General features: G+C 35.9%; 1 protein-coding gene across 22 annotated transcripts in view; it reads right to left on the reverse strand.

Moving 5' to 3' along the window:
- The window catches only part of macf1a (microtubule actin crosslinking factor 1a), a 599,180-nt gene that overhangs the window by 12,874 nt on the left and 565,204 nt on the right, over positions 1–21,102 (reverse strand). For 17 of the 22 annotated variants that reach the window (XM_072548451.1, XM_072548439.1, XM_072548442.1 and 14 more), the window contains 6 exons: positions 20,752–20,921; positions 14,731–14,893; positions 14,173–14,327; positions 13,611–13,685; positions 8,876–8,893; positions 4,983–5,100 (listed from right to left, as the gene is read on the reverse strand). In XM_072548451.1, coding sequence (XP_072404552.1) covers positions 4,983–5,100; positions 8,876–8,893; positions 13,611–13,685; positions 14,173–14,327; positions 14,731–14,893; positions 20,752–20,921 — 699 coding nt within the window. The remainder of the gene's footprint in view (positions 1–4,982; positions 5,101–8,875; positions 8,894–13,610; positions 13,686–14,172; positions 14,328–14,730; positions 14,894–20,751; positions 20,922–21,102) is intronic. The other 5 variants (XM_072548450.1, XM_072548453.1, XM_072548452.1 and 2 more) reach the window with 1 other exon arrangement.

Raw genomic sequence — 21,102 nt, forward strand, 5'->3', positions numbered from 1 at the left:
ATGCTTTTTATATTAGAACATAGAACAATACAGCGTAGAACAGGCCACTGCTCTCGACGTTGCACCGACCTGTGAACTAATCTAAGCCCATTCCCCAACGCTATCTCATCATCCATATGCTTCTCCAAGGACTGTTTAAATGCCCTAATGTGGTTGAGTTAACTACACTGGCAGGCAGGGCATTCCACACCCATATCAATCTGAATAAAGAACCTGCCTCTGACATCTGTCTTAAATCTATCACCCCCCAACTTGCAGCTATGCCCCCTTATACAAGCCAATGTCATCATCCTAGGAAAAAGACTCTCACTGTGCACCCTATCTAATCCTCTGATCATCTATTAAACCCCCTCTTAGCCTTCTCTCCAGGAGAACAGACCCAAGTCCCTCAGTCTTTCCACATACGACCTTCCCTCCAGACCAAACAACATCCTGGTAAATCTCCTCTGCACCTTTTCCAATGCTTCCACATCCTTCCTGTAATGGTACAACCAGAACAGACAATATTCCAAGTGAGGCCACATTAGCGTTTTGTACAGTTGCAGCGTGACATCACGGCTTCAAAACTCAGTCCCTCTACCAACAAAACCTGACACACAGCATGCCTTCTTAACAGCACTATCACCCTCGATGGCAACTTTCACGGATCTATGTACATGGGCACCAAGATCTCTCTGCACATCCACAGTACCAAAATTCTTTCCACTGATCCAGTATTCTGCCTTCCTGATATTCTTCCCAAAATGAATTACCTCACATTTATCTGCATTGAACTCTATTTGCCACCTCTTAGCTCAATATTGCAGTTTATCCAAGTCCCCCTGCAACCTGCAACATTCTTCCACATTGTCCACCATTCCACTGACTTCAGTGTCATTTGTTCTTTTGTATGGTAATTTGGAAAATAAAAATAAAACCACCTTAGGACACTCTTTTCTTGTGATTGAGGATAATTCATAGAAGATGCAAGGTGTATTAAGAAACTCCCACCTGAATCTGGAAATGCAATTTTGGATAATGTCTGAACAATATAGGCCATCCAACTGTTTGACTCAGGTGTTTTAAAGCTGGGCACTCTATAGATAATGTATTTGAACTTCTCAAATATTAACATTTATTTACATAGAAACTTGAGCTTTCTGACCAAACACCTTGTCACTTTAGGATTTACAATCAGCCCTTACACCCAAAGACTGCTCTGGTAAGCTATTCCACAATATCTTTATTTTGGAAGAGTGTTGCCTGATTTATGTTCCCATTTTACATCAACTTATGCCAACTAGCATTTCAAACCTTTCTTTAGATGAAACTTTTAATGGAATCAACTTTGTTTCTTGATTCCTGCTCAGTCTTAAATCAAAATCCAAATCCAAATAAAAATTGCGTATTTACTTGATCAGAGTTCAAATTTAGGACTATGTAAATTATCATAAATTAAAGTCAGTAATTAAAATAGTGAATTCTGAGAACCTGGCTGTGGTACTGTGTGCAAAAGATCAGTCTATCAATGTGGCTGAAAAAAAAAACAAAGCCAAAGCCATTCACAGGGAGGAGAGGGGGGAAAGACAAGTTGGACAGAGAAGAATTGCCAACCTATTGGAGACTGATTTGAAATCGAAGAATTCGATTCCGAACGTAACAATTTATTCCCCTGATGATGAACTAGAAGGAAATGACACGAAAATCTGAAACTCAATTAGACAGACTGATTGGAAAAGAATAGCAGAATCATTTACTTGGTGAACTTGCACATGTTAACATTAAAAAATTTTTCATAAATAAATTCCTGTTCTTTCTGAACCATGCTGATCAAAATAGGCTTAGATTTTAAATCATCAGTTAAAAAGACTCAGAAGAATCTGAGCAATGTAGTATCCTGGAACTACTAGGTGCTCTGCCAGGGATCTATAGGAGAAGCCTGTCAGGTTGAACATCTGAAATCAATCATTGAGAGGCATTTACTTTATAGGAGAGAATCCAACAGAAGAAGTGTCAGTGGCATGTGGCGAAACCTGGAAGCAAATCTTCAAATGTTTTATCAATAAGATAAAATTAATGAGATTTCAAAAAGGAAATAAAAATAATTTGGAAAGACTAAAAACAAATATCAAAGAAGGATAAGACAGGAAGATTGACAAGTGGAGAATATGATTGACACTAATTTGGGCAACAATCTGGAAAATAAAAGATTCTCAATACTCTTAGAAAGCAAAAAAAATTAAGTTTGACCTTGTAAGCAAATATGGGGTAAAAACAATTGCTGCATAGAGCCAGTGTTTCAACTACTTAGTTTCCTGTGAACATATAATAACCAGTTAAATTTAACTTTTGCTTTGCAGGTTTTTTTTTTAAATGACCATTCTTATTGAAGATCTATTTCCATATGTTGCCATTCATTTCACAACCTGGGCATCAGACATTCGAGCTCCAGGGCTCTTGAACTCAAGTTCACCAAGTTTAATAAACTTGATCAAATTTGAGACTTTATTTGCAGGGTGATAATAACAACAGCTAATTGTACTTCAGTAATTCTGACCCTTATGCTTGTCCGTCAACTATGTTATGGATACAGAGGTTTGATGTGGATATTTAATTTTTATTTGAATCTTAATTTGATTAAATCAAATCTGCATTAATATTCTTGGTTGAAAATTTCATTTCCAAATATACATTTTAATGAGGCAATTTGGCTGTTTTCAGTGAGCCTCACGTGTTTGAATATTTGAGATTCCTCTACTAGCAATGGTAGAGAAATCTGCAACTATTTGTCCCAATCTTTCAACTGAAGCAGGTAGATTAGAGCAGCATGGTCATATAGGGACAAGAGAATGATTCTTTAAATAAAAGACTTCTTTGTAGTTGATGATCAAAAGAGGGTGTGTGTGCAAATGATCAATTCTGGAGCCCATTCCCTAAAAGTTGTGAACAGGGACATTGCAAACTTTGTTTTAATTAAAGGTAGGACTTCTAATGATTTCTATCATACCTGTGCTTTCTTGTAAGCATGTGCAGGAACACAGATTTGCAGTATGTGCAAGAGCATCAAGTAGAAAATCATCTTCAATCAGACAGATAAAACAGGTAAGAGCCTTAGCAGAGGAAATAAAAGTAGCTTATAAAGTGTTAGAGAGTTAGAAAACAGAATTCCAGAACTTTTAGTTCCTTAATTTAATATTTCACCTAATTTGAATAGTAAAGTATTTCTGAATACTTACTTTTACGAGTTATAGAGTGACTTACATCTAATATATATTTCCAAATACAACTAGAAATTTAGTGCAGGAAGCCATTTAGTTCATCAGGTCAACGTCAATTCTCTACCATAGTATTCTAAAGTAAAATACACTGCTCTGCTTTCCATTCCATCCCCCTATATTTTCTTCTGTTTCAAGTATTTATCTGTTCCTCTTGCAAAAAATGGAATGTTCTTTGTTATTGTACTGTATGTTTCAACAACCTGCCATTTGAAGGATTTCTCCCTAATCTTTCTCTTCACTGTGATAATTGATAATACTTTTGAAATTCTGGACAACATATTTACTAAATGTCATAATTACAACATTTCTCACTAAATTTCCTGGAGGCTTTTGGAAATAGTCACATTATTTCAGTTCTCTAATAACTACAATTCTTTTCCAGAGACCATCCTGACAAAACAATTTTGTGTAGACCTTGTGGCTCTAATAACATTTTTATTATTGGATGCCTGAAAACAGACAGTATAAAATGTGGGCCTTAAACAATGTGCTGGATAAAATGATCATTCCTGGGAGTTAGTTAGTTCAGTTGGCTGGATGATTCAATTGTGATGCAAAACTTTGCCAATGAGAGTTCAGCTATCGTGCCGGTTGAGTTACCATGAAAGACTTTTCTTCTTAACCTATCTCATTTCCTGAGGTGTGCTGATCTCAGGTTAAACCATCACTAGTTATCTCTCTCTGATGACACAGCATCTAGTAAGACTATGGCGACTATTTAGCTGCTTTACTTTCTCTCAATACTATTTTATTAAACATAAAATTTGTCAGCTTTTCATTAAAATCACTGTATCCACTCATGCTCACTTTTAGGGTACTAATTTTGAGTTCCCGCAATTCTGTTCTTTTGCCCCAATCTTTCCTTTCCATTGACTGCACATCCACATACAAAGGATCTTCGATTATCCGGCTTTCGATTATCCGAATAATATTGCAAGGTCCCGATGCTTGGCTAAGCTATTATCAAGTACTCAATTATCTGAACAAAATACTCTCCACCCATGTTGTTCAGATAATTGAGTTTTCTCTGTATTTCTCAGTTTTCCTCACATCCATTATATACCACTAACTTGTCTTTGCCTTCTTGATAGGATCTATAAGTCCTCATCACTGTTGGCTAAGCCCTTTTTTGTGATATGTAATATTTCCAATTATGCATGTAAATCCACTCAGGTCTACTATTTCAAATTTAATTGTACCACATAGATGCAATTACTCTAAGTTATACAAAATTATGTTGTCATGATTCCAGGAAAATTTCAAAGTCAGTTTAAGTCTGCTTTCTGCAACTATTATTATAACTTTACACTAAAGCACAAGTGAAATATCACATTATTACATAGTTTTGAAACGACATCAGCAAGAATCAAGTCGTAAAACTGATGTTATAAAACACAACTCAATTTCTGAAAATACCCATCAATAATAGGAGTTTCATCCTTATTTGACAGAGGCAAAGATACAGGAAAATGAATCAAACAATTACATGTTCTTTTGTCCAGGGAGACAAGAGAGTGTAAAAGCACCTCAAATCTGAGGTTCAAATATTGAAGGGCATTCTTTGTATCTTATTCAGTCTGTTATGATTGTTTATCATCTTACCTCTAAATTGCTTTGGACATAGTGTGCCATGTAGAAAATAAACAATATGCCAGAATGTTGCAAGAGCGATAGCTAATGATAGATGTAGAAGAGATAGAAGCATCCACACTCATTTGATCTTACCTCTGCAGGGATCATTTTTTACTAAGAATTCATCCAATGCCATCCAGCCTCCTCCAACACGGACCATTACTGTGCTTCGCAGAATACGCACCAGGCGCAACTGCTGAGAATCTCCAAACTGCAGATTCAAAAAATTGAAACTTAATTCTGAAGCACAGAAACTCCAGTTTCTCAAATAAAAGCAAAGTATGGCAGATGCTGAAAATGAAAACAAAAAATAGAAAATGAACAAACACCGAGCAGGTCAGGCAGCATCTATGAAGGGAGAGACAAAGTCAACATTTTGAGCTGAATACAATCCTTCTGAACTGATAGAATTTCAGTTCTGAAGCATAATCTTTTTGATGCTGTGAGGCCAGCTGAGTATCTTCAATATCCAAAATAAGGAAGTGCTGGAGAAACTCAGCAGGCCTGAAAGCACCTGTAGACAGAAGAATACTATGAGTCTGGTAATGATCAGAACCTGACCGAATTGGGTTTGAAACGCTAACTATTTTTCTCCATTTGAATGCAGCCAGATCTGAATTTCTCCAGCACTTTCTGTTTTTGTTTCAGATTTCCAGCATCAACAGTTTTTAGTTTTTATTTGAGTATTTCTAGTACTTTGTCTTAATTGACACATTTCAGGTTCCCATGAGCCAATTTCCACCTATTATGCATTTTCCCGCTCTCATTTAACTAGGAAAGGGATGCCCTATGCCAATGTTGTTCAAGCTGACTACTCAGTGCATTGAGCGGAGTGATTTTGTTTTAAACTTAATAACTAGTCCAACACAAGACCTAAGCTAAAAATGGTGAAACAGTTTTAAAAATAATTTGGTAGAGGAAAAACAAGGTGATTGCAGCTTGAAACTGGCCATGGGAAACTTTTGTAAAATTTTAAAATCAATGAAATTAACATCCCATTATGTCAAATTATGGGTTAATCCATATACAAATTAATGATTTAAACCAGCAGCTGTACCTTAGAGTGAAAATCCCTTTACTACTGTCAAAATTTAACTGTGTATGATTTGATTTTTGCATCCTTCACAATATATAACTACTGAAAACTGCCCTACAAAGTTTGCACAGTTTAGAAACATAAAAATAGTCAAACTTAACATGTTAAATATTCATGATTTTGATAAGAACATTTGGCTTTTAAAGGATTCATTTCCGGATTAATTGCAATGGAGTTGTTCTTTGATATAATTTCATTTGCTTCATTATGAGCAACAGTGCAAGGCTGGTTTAATCCATTTAAAATCGACTTACCAGTGGTTCATTTCACACAAGGGCCATTATGACAAATAAGTTCATCCACGTTTATGACCTTACGGAGTTGATTCATTTATAAGGAGGCAGGTTTTATTTGTAACCTTGAATGCATCCCAAAATAAACCTTGCACTGCAGGTAGTAATTGTATATTTGTGCTAACGGAAGGACTAAGATAATCAACTTTTTTTTATTATATGGGCTTAATTAAGAATTGCACCACTCAGTGCTTACCAGAATAAATTATTATTTTAGAGGTGCAGGAACAAGATACATAGAATGGTAATGCTTCCATTGTGAACCATTAAATAATAAATCTAAAACTTACAAGTTACTTACAAACACAGTTCTCTCATGTGTTAATTTGTGAGCCAGTGTGCTCCACACAAATTGAACTAGCAACCCTGCATTTTACTGCCATTTGTGATGACATCATGTCTCCTTTCATCCACTGCATTATAAAACCTTGCACATAATTTTTCTTCATACAAAAACAACTTTGATGATGCAGCAAAGTTCTTCAGAAGTTTAATTTCAAGGGGTGCAGAACCTAAGCTGAATGCAATTTTGATTTCCCATGGAAATACCATTGACAACTGGCAAAGGATTCTGCTTATACATAAACTATCCAAATTTAATCTTCAAGGAAAGGGCAAATTCAAACAAAATATTAAATGATATTTGCAGGATTTCTTAAATATGTACTTTATAAATAGCCCATATAATAAAACATATAGTTGAGAGAATAAGCAATTACTGACATTCTTCCATGTCAGAAAAATATTAAAGTAACTAACATTCCCAGGCAAGCCTAACGAATTGGAAGCCTTTTTCAAAAGGCATGAAAGAATTTCAATAATCACCTATTAAGTTATTCTATAAAAGTTCAAACAATAAGGAATTAACAATGCCCATTAATTTGTTTTACTATATGCAATAAATGAGAACTATTTTTCCCAAGACAGATCCCACTGAACCTTAATGTGATTAGCAGAGATGCAACAGTTATTTAAAATAATTGTGGGTTATGCATAGATTTCAAGTACATTTGTCTTTTAAGATAAGGCAAACTTACTATTTTTTGGAGTTCTTTGGAGATAATGTACATAAATTCATGACCAGACAATTACGCTCAGAAACAAAATAGGTGAAATGGTATATAAATTAACAGATCCAAATGTAAACTATGCAAGAATTATCACATGAACAATTTTAAATATGATTTTTTTGGGAATAAAACAGAATTCATTACCAAAAAAATCTTTAAATAATTATATGCTTATCAAGGGATAACTGTCACATCCCTACTGCTTAAAAAATGGCATGCAAATTGGTGATTTGCTATCAAGTTAATTAATATATTGGTAAGCAATCTGTCTCAGGGTAAAGGCATATCACCAGACTTATGCAGACATTAGACTACAAATTGATCACTCCTACAATCCATGCATATTAAGATATGGACATTTTGCAATTGTGCACAACTGAATGTAGTTATTTCTAATAGCCAAATAAATACCCACATGGATTCCTTTATATTTCGTCTCACTGAATAAATCTGGTAGCAAGATATTCTCTGATTAAACATCACACAGTGTTCCTGAATAGTTATCATTTGTGTAACTATACAAAGATCATACAAAGGTGCGATAGACTACCCCAAGAGGGAGTTCTGATAGATATAAACATTTACTGTTGCAACTTTGGAAAATTTTAGAATTCAACATTTTGAAACTCCTCCATAAATGACATACATGTCAAATTCAAAGTGCTGAATTTGTCTTAAAATAAAATCTTCTTTGAAAATTATCTGAAATGCTGGCATAATTATGTTGTACATTGTTGAAAGGTGTGATCCTCACAACTAAGCCAAACACTATGCGATTTAGTTTCTTTTGTATACATGAAGATTGAATAATAGAATTTCACAAAATTAATCTAACAATCTTAGATGACACCTAACTTCTTATTCATCTGCCCTCAAAAAATTCATGTATGTAGTGTGGATTGCATTTGAGTCAGTCAACAAGTTCCTGGGAATAACACCACAAATTGATCAACCAGAACACAATAATGTACCAGATCTCCCACAGATTAAAGCTATGAATGTTACTGAAAATTCTCTCTATTATCAAAAATGTTTTAGATACAACCAAACTGTGGCACTGATTTAATTGCTTCCTAAGTATTGATGGTGCTGTTAAATGTGATTGTTTAATATGAAAAATACAATGTTTGTTTCTCAACTTAATTTACAGTTCTTAAAAAGGTTTAAAATGGTGTTAAGTATTTATTCACACCAATCTGAAACACCAAACAGGTTGCTTCAGTAAGATGATTAAATGGTGAAGGTAGGGATAGACCAAAATATTGTGGCCAGCATGCAGTTTTCTGGCACAAAGAAAATCTCTGCACTAGTAATTTATTTAATGACATTATTTAAATGTTTCATTCTTTTTACTTTTTATGAAATAAGTAATCACATGGATTATATTTGGTTTTCACCAATTATTTGGAATGGTTAACAGAAATTTTCTTGGTGCTCTGTGGAAGACAGAAAGAACCATTCACATGCAGATCATAGTGGACATTCACAGCACGTGTCATATTTCTTAGCACATTGAGTGCACAGTACCTGATTTCCTAGGAAGAACTACATCCAGCAAAAGAAATGTGAACAAAAAGAGAGAAGACTTTTAGAGATACACATTAAGCACATTCAAAAGTAAAATTTCATTGCAATGGGATATATGCACCAGTATACAGTACAATACAGTACTCCAAATGAGACATATAGCAATAAAAAAAACCTAAATTCATTTCCCCATTCTAACTTCAATTATGAACATTAAGTTTAACCAAACTTATTCTATCTAGAATAGCTTGACTGCATAAATTGCAACTGAACATTTTAAACCTGTTTTCAATGAGGGTCTCTTGATGAGTTTGTTTTGACATAAATTTGCCATATTCAATAATCAGTGTTGTTCTTGAATGAACAAACTGAAAGCCAGTTACTTCTTATGTAGTTGATGATGCTTTTGCTTTTTCTTCTTCTCAGGAACCTAGATAATACTGTACAATCAATATGACAAAAATAAAATACTTTTTGGCTATTATTTCCTCCTAGGCTTAACTTGAGTTATCTTCAGCTGCAGCTTTAGAAATTTTAGACACGTAAATGAGCAATAGTGCTTTCTTTCCATCCTCTTCTGAACTCAATGAAACAGATGCTTTGCTGACCAGGCAAAGTACAGTATAAGTGATCTTGCAGTTGGACAAGGAAGCAAAATATGTGGCAGCTAACCAACTGTTGTTTAAAGAATTCCAGCAAGTTAAACAAATGTCCATAATAAAATGGATCTGTGGAACTTTTTTTAACACCTATATTCAGGTACAGACTGGTTGAGATACAAACGAATTATGATGCAACTCACTACCATCTTGAGGGAAGGGCAAATGCTGGCCATCCTTTGATGTCCATATTCCACAAATGAATATAGAAAACTGATCATTTACAATGATTTCCTCTTAAAAATAAATGTATCCTACATATCTGCTTTTGAATAAGCCCTTAGCACTGGAAATTCTCACTTTTCTAACAATAAATATCCATGAACAGAAAGTTTGTGGTTGGAAGATGTATTCACCCCAGTAGGGACTGTGAGAACACATTAATGTGATTGTTTAATAGCAATTGGTTTGACAAAGTGATGCCTCACAATTCAAAACAGGAATATATTTGTGATATTCTGAAATAATACACAAGTTTCACTATTCTACAATTAGAGAAATAATCAGATGCCTAATTCAGTTCTAATTAAATGCTTTCCAGCAGTTTATAAAAGTATGGAAAGAGGCTGATAGAAACTGTTCAGATTTAGTCACATAATCCTGGTCACATTGGTACAACCCTGCCTGGCTTAAACATGCACAGAATTTCTAAATTTTGATGCAGGACTTTAAATATTTCAAATGATAAATGGGAGACTTTCTGCTCCAGAGTAATGGCAGATAATTTGCAGTGTTCTGGGGGATGCAGCACATACTGCAGCAAACCTTGCTCAACATCACCTCTCCAGGGATTTTTTTTAAACTTCACTTTGGAATTAGGTGAATTTACTATGGGTTTACACCTCTGGTTTCGCTTTATATTTTTGGTCTTTCGAGTAAGTTTACTCAAAACAACCAAATAACAAATCTTAAGGACGTTGCTAAACTCCTGAATGCTAAAAAAAAAGTTATCTATCAGTTAGCAGAGATTGTTCAGAGTTATTAGCTTCAAAGTATGCTGTCCACCTAAAAACTTACCATGTAGTAAAGATGGGACTTGTATAAGAAACCAAAGTCTGCCGACATATACTAGAACCTCTTTGCCATGTAAAAGCTGCCTAAGTAACATTTACAGTATTATAAAGTGATCCATTACACATTTTTCTTGCTAGCGGCAACTTCTGTCATAATCTTCCACTAACAAGAGTTAGGTGTTCCATGTCCTTGTTGGGTATGCTTGTATCCAAGGTAGGCAGGGTGGCTAGCCCGTTGCCTTTCCACCCACTTCCAAGCTCACCACCAAAATACAAGATATTACAAATGTAAATACATCATTTAAGGTCAATGGAGTTTGTAAAAAATTCAACAAATTCTGATAATCTACACATGCCAAAATTTGGGTGATGTGGGCAGGTAGGAATAGGATTCCTTTTAATTCAAAGAAGTTTATAAAATGCTGGGAAGGAAGGGGTGGATACTGTGCTCAGGAGTGTGCTTTGGGTGTTAGAAACACTCCCTCCATTTATTCCACACAAAGTTATTTTCTTCCTTCCCAACCTCCTGCTGTGCAAATCTCACCCCCAGAACCCTTCTGAAGTTTTTCAAACACTTTTTGACCCAATTACCTGGACTTCCCTTAGGCCAGGTTCCCTCAGGCCATTCCAGAAGCAGCCTGCCAGGGGCACTTCATGGTTGCAGGGTGGGCTTCATTGGATGGGTTGGCTTCCAACCAACCTTCGCCTTGTGTACCCCTCCCCATCTCTCCTGTCCCTCCAAGTTACCCTCCAAGTCAAGTATCCCAACTGTAAAGAAGATTATTTAAGTTCAAAATTTTTAGTAACATGTGTCATACCCAATTAAGTTGAGGTAACTCCAAACAAGCTCAGCCATAGGCATTGTACAAATGCCAGTTTGTGCTGACTTTTGTTGAAACATTAGAAGGGCATTCACCTCAGCATATCTAGATTATAGAGGGAAATGTTGTAATCTTTCCTGCTTCTTACTGCTATCTAGTAACCCTCCTGGTGTAACATTCATTCACATGACTTAGGAATTACAGCTCAGTTGCTGTGCTGTGCGTTATTGGATTAATCTACTATCACTCAATGTTAAGGCACATACCTAAATAATGGCTGCTACAATAAGTGCTAAAGGATGGTCACTGCCTCTGGAAGCATATTCAATGAGTCAACGCTCCAGATGTAGAGAGAAGAGTGTGGAAAAGAATTTCTCAAAAAGATGCACAAGTCAATTACAGACTTTATATTGCAGCTTATGTTGGTATAACAGGGTTATTGTGTTCATTTTATATTGTCTCATTGACCTCAGATTTATACTGAGCACAATGTTATTGAGTACTAAATTTGGTATAAACATATCATTTTCTAATAGTAAATATTATTGTAAACCAATAAAATAACAGTAAAAGGACTATTACATAATTAGATTACTAATTTATAACCTCTCATCTTTAAAATCTCTTACAAAATTCTTCTCCCTTGTTCATGGGATGTGAAAGTGCATAAGCTTGAAATATTGATGCAGGATAACAGAATAAACAAACTCCACTGGAAATAATGAAATAGGGATGTTTTTCAACTGCAAAAAGATTGCGCAATTATATTAGAAAGATTAATTGTGGCATAATTTAGACAGTTGATTGGGTACAAGCTTCTAAATGGTGATTGCTCATCGTTTGCAACACAAATCCGCAACATCTGTTAGTCTTCCAATAATTTAGTTGGTTGCATTACAGTTCTTCGGGATAGTTTCAACAACTGAAGAAATATCCAATACATTTATACTAAATTAATAATAATTTAATCAAGATATAGAACATTACAACATTTTGCACCAACCTGTGAAACTGCTCTGAAGCCCATCTAACCTACACTATTCCATTATCATTCTGTGTGCAGGAAATGTTTTATAACACTTTGTGTATTATAAAATTCCTTTTTAATACTCATTTTGTAGGAGTTTTTAGGAGATGAAGGTTCAATTTTAGATGAGAGTGAAAAATACAGTCTGCATGGCTCAAGCTAATCAAAACCACATGATGGATTGCGTGTTAAAGATAAACTACTTGACTTGTGACAAGAATTGTAATCACAATTGATGAGTTAATGTAAGCACTGACAAACAGATAACAAAATGCGAACATGACAACATAGAAGAGCTGCTGGCTCTAAGGGATTAAAATGACCCTAAAAAGGTTTTCTTGCACAAATTTCAACAAAACATAGGGTAAAAAGGATTCATAAGCATCTATAGTTGCTGAATTCAGAGGGGAAAGGAGAACTATTTGAAATGCTGTTGACTGCCTTTGTGTAGTACAACTAGTTATTTACCAAATTGCATGATATCATTGCATGATGTGTGTCCTTGTTCCAACTTTATTGCCTGAACTTCTTACACTGGCCTCTGCAGTAAATTTGTCCAACAAAACCAATCTGAAGCATAAACTTATTTTTGAACCTTCAAATGCTCCAAACAAAAATGATTTTTTTTTCCACTAAAAGGTTTTCAAGGGTTTTCAAACTGGCACATATTACAGAAGGTATTATTCATCAGTCAATGGGCAATTTGTTTACTTTGCAAAATAGTCTCAGAAATTAATAATGAGATCCGTTCAAGTTAAAAGTTAATTATATTTAAACAGCAGACTTCTATCTCCTGCAAAATTCAATATTTCCTATGCTCTACTTAATAATGAAGGAACAAAGATAATGTGATTCATCTGGAGTGAAACATTTAGCAGCAAGATGTTGGAAATTCATTGATGATTTCAGTTGGGTCATGGAAAATACCTGTTTATCACCTTTACCTTTAAAATGTATGCATTTACTTGATAGACATTACTTTATGGAATATACAGAATCCACACCACACATTTATAGAGTCATTAATTTTTAGAAAAATAAAGTTAAATAATTTCATGTTATACTTTCTCCAAAATATTAAAATTAAGAAAAAGGTGAAGTATAAGAAAGAATAACTATTTTCATCTTTAAGAACATACATGCTTTAGAAGGGATTGGATTTAAAATGTGCAAAACTGTTCCTTCTTAAATTTGGAAATAAATTATTTAACTTACTCTGTATTTGTTTTCTCCAATTTGCTCCACCTGAAATCGTTTTGCACACTTACATTGTGCCACTTGCCGTGTTACCTACAAAACAAATTGTTAAAATTAAAAACTATAAATTGCACAATAAGTAACAAATACTTTACATGAGCTTGAATAAATATAACATCTAAATGAAAATACTATCTTAAATGCATACTATTGTTTTAAGGAGTATCATTTGTAAGTGAGTCATGGAAGGCAGATCCTATAGGGAACTGGATCACAGATTTTCTGAAGATCTGATTGCCTTTTGGATCTACTGAAGCAGAAAGGTGGGCATTATTAATGATGTACATTGAGTTATATCATGTCTGGATGGCAAAGACAGATCAATTCACCTTTTCCTACCAATTTCCTAACTACTACACTTCCTAATTCACTATGTACTGTAGAAAAAAATCATTTTCATTTATTTAATAACTAATGCCCTTTTTGTCTGGTTTCAAATATTTGTTTGCTTTTAGTATTTAACCCTAAATACAGGAATTATACATCAGCTACAAAAGGAGCAAAAAAAAAAGGTACATACTTCATCCTCAATCTTGTCAGCGTCAGTAACAGGTCGGTAGGCATCTTTATTTGGATGAAGTGCAGCCACAAATTCATAGTAATCAATGTAGCCATCTCCATCTCGGTCAAAGATGTCAGCAACAGCAGTCATTTCCAGTTTACTGGTGGGGAACTCTGAAAGGTGGGAAATTAGAACATAAAATAGGATAATTTTACAAATGATTTTCACTAGCCTTCAAGATTTTCTTGCTTTATATTTTCTCTCTCATCCTGGAATTGTTTAGCCTTCATGTAAACTTACAGCCACTAAAACCAAAGAATTTAAAATTCTAATGTGGTCAGTTTGAAATGAAATTGCATCATAATTCTCTAAATTAAAGCAGGCAGTGAAACCAAAATTGCTCAACATTATCTTGACATGGGTGGGCTTATTTGTGAAAGAAATATGCCTTTTTAAAATTAGTTCATGCCTTGTAACCAATTACACTGTTTAGCCCAATAAAGGGGAAATATTATGTTTTACTCCAGAAGAACATGTTATAATTCAAATAATAATCTTATAAACCATTCCAATTACTTGAGGAAAGGATTCCATCAATGAACTCTTGTCTTGTGATCTTTCCATCTTGATCCTTATCAATCCTCCGGAAAAAGTCCATCACGCGGGACTTCTTATGGTTCATCCATCGCATATATTTCTTCCGCCAAACATCGAAGTCAAAGTTGGCAAACTCTTTCAACTGCAAAGTCAAGATATTTTTCACCAGAAAATTTAAAACAATAATTCAGGCTGTCTGCATTGCAGTGGTATTAATATTTTGTTTTGTAAATAAAATGTTTTAAAAACATACAGAATTCTGGCATCTTTAAATACAAAAAGAAGTTATTTATTTTAAATTCATTTAAATAACCAAATAGATCTCAGCTAGATTACTTAATTCAATTATTGACCCCAGGGATCAGGAAAGATAGAACATAGAACAATACAGCACAGAACAGGCTCTTCGGCCCACGATGTTGTGCCGAACTTCTATCCTAGATTAAGCACCCATCCATGTACCTATCCAAATGCTGCTTAAAGGTCGCCAATGGTCCTGACTCTACCACTCCCACGGGCAGCGCATTCCATGCCCCCACCACTCTCTGGGTAAAGAACCCACCCCTGACATCTCCCCTATGCCTTCCACCCTTCACCTTAAATTTATGTCCCCTTGTAACACTCTGTTGTACCCGGGGAAAAAGTTTCTGACTGTCTACTCTATCTATTCCCCTGATCATCTTATAAACCTCTATCAAGTCACCCCTCATCCTTCGCCGTTCCAACAAGAAAAGGCCGAGAACTCTCAACCTATCCTCGTATGACCTATTCTCCATTCCAGGCAACATCCTGGTAAATCTTCTGTGCACTCTCTCCAAAGCTTCCACATCTTTCCTAAAGTGAGGCGACCAGAACTGCACACAGTACTCCAAATGTGGCCTAACCAAAGTCCTGTACAGCTGCAACATCACTTCACAACTCTTGAATTCAATCCCTCTGCTAATGAACGATAATACACCATAGATCTTAAGCTCTTTGAGAAATAAGTGACTTACCAGGACATTACCAGGATTAAAGGACTTCAGTTAAGTGGAATCATGAGAAAAGCTGGGATTGTTTCCATTGAAGCAGAGAAGGTTGAAGGGAGATTTAATCTGGGTGGTCAATATTATGATGATTGATAGAGCAATTAAATATGAAATGTTTCCATTGGGCTGGTACTCAGAGTAACGATACTTGGCAAACAAAGAGGTGGATGTACAAACACATGAGTTAGGAGCAGGAATACCCATGTGGCTCCCCTGAGTTTGCTTCATTATTTAATAGGATCACAGTTCATCTCATTATAGCCTCAGCTCCACATTATATCACTACTTGTGATAACCCTTCACCTACTTGCCTATTAAAAATCCATTTACCCCAATTAAAACAATATTCAAAGACTCTGTTTCTATTTCATTTTAAGGGAGGGTTCTTGACATTTGCGCTTCTTAGGAGAAACAAAATTGCCTCAATTCTGTCTTAAATAGGCCACCCCTTCTTTTTAAATGACTGAGTATTTTAAATGATAAAGGGCTAACTAATAATCTCGTCCCAAACGGTTTATTGGGAAGCAATGGTTTTCGAGGCGGTGCCTCGATGAACAGGCAGCACTTTGAAAGCTAGTGCTTCCAAAAAAAAGACTGTTGGACTATAACCTGGTGTTGTGTGATTTTTTAAGCTTTGCCCACCCCAGTCTAACACCGGCATCTCCAAATCTGGTCACAAAAGAACCTTTAGGAATGAGTAATCACACAATGACAGAATTTTATATCATGTTTGAAAATGAGGCACTTCAATCTGAGACAAGGATGTTAAATTTGAACAAGGGAAATTATGAAAGCATGAGGTACAAATTAGCTGAGCTGGATTGGGAAAACAGATTAAAAAGCATGATGCACATAGGGAACAGATAGCCTTTAAAGAATACATGACTGACAGCAACTATAATGCTCCTTCAAGATGCCAAGACTCAAAAAAGTGGTCAGATAATTATGGCTGAGAAAAGAAGTTAAGGATTGTATAAAAGTTAAAAGAAAAAGGTTAACAAATTGGCAAGACATCTGAGGATTGGGATGTGGTAAGGTACTACAAAGGAGGACCAAGAAACAGATTACAGAAGAAAGATTGGAGTACAAGTGCAAACTATCAAAGAGCATAATGGACAGTAAAAGCTTCAACAAATAAGTAAAAAAGAAATGCTTGGCTAAGACAAATGTGGATCAAATAAAAGCACTGTCAGAAGAATTCCTTAAGTAGAAATGGAGAAATGGCAGAGAAGCTAAATGATTACTTCATGACCCTTCAGGGTCACTGGCCTCAAACTTTAACTCTGTTTCTCTCTCTCCACAGACACTGACAGACCTGCTGAGTTTCTCTAGCACTTTGTTTTTGCTTCAGATCCCCAGCTCCCACAGTTCTTTGTTTTATTTTAATGATCATTTTGTGGGTTTTCACTGAGGAAGATAAAAGAAATTTCACAGAGTCAGGGATTCAAGTGACTTGGGACAATGAGACATAGAATGAAGTCAGTATTAGTAAGAAGGTTGCACTGAATAAATTAGTTGGTAAGTCACTAGGACCTGAGAGTTTTGTCACAGAGTATTGAAGGTGGTGGTTATGGAGATAGTAAATACATTAGTAATCACATTTAGAACAGAACTGCAGTAAATTTTTTAAGTGGTGAGAGACTGGACCATATAGATGTGCAAAAGGACTTGGATGTGCAGTAAGCCATTAAAAAGACTCATAGAATGTTATCTTTTACTGCAAAAGGATTTGAATACAGAAGTAGTGAAGTCTTGCTTCAATCGTATAGAATCATGGTTGAACTTCATCTGGAATACTGTGCGCAGTTTTGGTCTCCTTAATACAGGAAATATATTGCTGCCAAAGATGGAAACAAATGAAGGTTTATCAGAAGGTTCCTGGGATCGTCAGACAGATTGGCTAAACAGCCTGTATTCTGTAGACTTTCAAAAGAATGAGAGATTACCTCATTGAAACCTAAAAAATACTTAAAAGGGATACACAATAGATGCAGGCAAGATGTTTCCCTCACTTGGGGAGTGTAGAACCAGGGACAGAACTTAAAACAAAGGGGGATGCCATTTTGATGGAGATGAAAAAAAACAAGGAACATTAAACAAAAAGAGTAGGCCAGTGAGCCCCTTCCAGTTTGCTATGCCATTCAATATGATCAGAGCTGATCAACCAACTCAGTATCCTGTAACCCACTTTCTCCTATACCCTTTGATTTCTTTAGCCCCGTGAAATATATCTAACTCACTCTTGAAACACTTTGAGGCAGAGAATTTCACAGGCTCATCACTCTTTCAGTGAAGAAATTTTTCATTTCAGTTCTAAATGGACTATCGTTGTACGCTTAACCTGTGACCCTTGGCTCTGGGTTTCCTAGTCATTGGGTAAATCTTTCCCTGATTAGTCCCCTTAAATTTTTTTATAGATTTCTATGAGATATTCCCTCAATCTTTCCAACTCCAGAGAATATAACTGTAAATGATCCAATCTTTCCTCATGTGTCAGTCCTGCTATCAATATTTTTACTCAGAGGATGACAAATCTTTGAAAATCTCTACTCCACAGGCTTGTGGAAGCTCAGTCTTTAAGTATAACCATTCACTCCCTCCAGCACAGAGGTTCAGTAGCAGCACTGTGTACTGTCTACAAGATCCACAGACTGCATCTTCCAACTCACACTACTTCCATCTAGAAGGACAAGGACAGCAGATACATGGGAATACCACCAACTGCAAGTTTCCCTCTAAGCTGCTCACCATCCTGACTTGGAAATATATCACTGTTTCTGGATCAAAATCTTGGAATTCCCTACCTAAGGGCATTGTAGATCTACCTACAGCATATGGATTGCAGCTCTTCAACAAGGTAGCACACCACCACTTTCTCAAGGGCAACTAGTTCAGGCAATAAATGTTGGACAGTGAGCAACAGGGCTTATGCCCGAAACGTCGATTCTCCTTCTCCTTTGATGCTGCCTGACCTGCTGCGCTTTTCCAGCAACACATTTTTAAGCAGTGAGCGACAGGAACAACCCATGAATGAAGAAAATAAAAAAAAAACGAAGTAGAGGGATTTTTGATCATCAGTGAAGTAGAGTTATGGGGATAGTATGAATAAAAGACATTGTGATATTTGAATACCCATGATAGTATTAAATGGTGGAGCAAGCTCAATGGACTGAATGGCCTACTCCTGTAAATTAGGTCTACTCTGTTCTCTTTTAGCTAGTCAATCTTCTATTTCTGCCAACATGTTACTCTACACCAGAAGCTTTTATTTTTTATTGTATTTATTTTCTTTCTTCCTTTTGGCCCTTCATTATTTAGTAATTTTGGAATGCCAAAAGTGTATTCTACTCTAAAGACTGAAGCAAAATATTTATTCAACACCTCTGCCATTTCCTGGTTCCCTGTCATTATTTCTCCAACCTCAGACTCTAAGAGGCCCATGTTAACTTTGGTCTCGCTCTCTTCCTTTTCACATATTTAAGGAAACTTTTGTCCAGCTTAATTCTTGCAAGTTTACCCTCAAAGTTTACTTTTTTGGGTGCCTTCTATTAATTTTAAAAAGTTCCCAACCTTCTGGTTTACTGTTTATCTTTGTCACATTTATATAAAAGGAAGTATACAATTTGATGCTACCCTTAGCTTCCCTCGTTAACTATGATTGATTTATCTCCTTCTTAGAACCCTTCTTTCTCATTGCAATATATCTTTGCTGAGACCCATGAACTATTTTATTAAATGTCTGCGATAGTTCAACAATCTTTGATACCAAATGCCTTTCCTACTCCACTCCAGGGCAGCATGGTGGCTCAGTGGTTAGCACTGCTACCTCAGAGCGCCAGGGACCCGGGTTCGATTCCCACCTGAGCCAACCGTCTGTGTGGAGTTTGCACGCTCTCCCAGTGGTTTCCTCCCACATTGCAAAAATTGTGCAGGTGAGGTGAATTGGCCATGTTGAATTGCCCATAGTGTTAGAAGCACGAGTCAGAGGGAAATGGGTCGGGGTGGGTTACTCTTCCGAGGGTTGGTGTGGACTGGATGGGCTGAAGGGCCTGTTTCCACACTGTAGGGAATTTCATCCAATCCAGACAACTCTGTGCTTATTCTTTTATAATTACCCTTATTTATGCCTAGCACAGTTGTTTCCAATCCGTTCCTCTTAAAATTTTACATTAAATTTTACCATGTCATGATCAGGAGTTTCTTATACGATCCTTTATTCTGATATCATTTATTAATCCCACATCACTACACATTACCAGATTCAAAATAGCCTGATCCCTGGTTGGATCTTCAATTGTTCTAGGAAACTGTCCCAAATATGCTACGAATTATTTCTCACTGGTAGCTTTGCCAATCTGACTAACTAATCTACATGAAGATAAAAGTGACCTATAATTAATGTAATGTCCTTTTCTACATGTCTTAATTATCTCAATTTATTCTCTGTCCCACCACATAACTACTGTTAGGGACTTCACAGACTACTCCTACCATGATCTTCTTTTCCTTTCCATTTCTTACCTCCACTAATATGGATTTTATATTTTCTGATTCAAGATAATTTCTTATTATAGTTAGTACAGGATGAAATAAATACAATGCTACCCCTGCACCCTTTCCTTTTGAAAGTCACATACCCCTGAATATTTAATTCTCAGTTTGGATTGCCATGTAATCATGTCTCTGTAATGGCTAAGATCAGACCCAATAAATCTTTATTTGTCATTAATATATTTATTTTGTTCCAAATGCTACATGCATTCAAGTAAAGGGCCATTTTACCAATTTTTTCCCCCTATACATTTGAAATGGAAAAATTGTTCGACAATTTTGGGCATAGATTGGGGGAAGAGCACTAACTGGATAACTCTTTCAAAGAGCTAATGCAGGCACGAGGGGCTGAATTGCCTCTATGTTCCAAGAGGCTCGGTTACCACAATGGAACATTCTTTTCTAACTTAAGAGCCCTTACTTCCTCCAACCGGTCCAGACAGTCATGGAGCTTGCGCTGTCTCTCCAGTGCTAGTAACCAGACTTGCTGCCATCTGCCAGAAAGCAGATTTATCTGGGGATTCTTTGTTTCAGTCTGTGATGTGATAGCAGTGGGTGCAGGTGGATTAGTCATCTGATTGAGAGGTTTTCCTGTAACGCATAAGAAGAAAACATGAAATATTGACTAGTACAATAATCTAACAGTCAGACTGCATGTAAAATCTAAATAGTTTTAACGCTATCAGCTAGTAACAGACTAAAGGTTGTGTTGCTTCAAATGTACTGTTTTTGACTTTTAAAAAAAAACTAGCAATTTAGTGAATGTTTGTAG

The sequence above is a fragment of the Chiloscyllium punctatum genome, chromosome 27 (genome assembly GCF_047496795.1).
Source record: "Chiloscyllium punctatum isolate Juve2018m chromosome 27, sChiPun1.3, whole genome shotgun sequence".
NCBI lineage: Eukaryota > Metazoa > Chordata > Chondrichthyes > Orectolobiformes > Hemiscylliidae > Chiloscyllium > Chiloscyllium punctatum.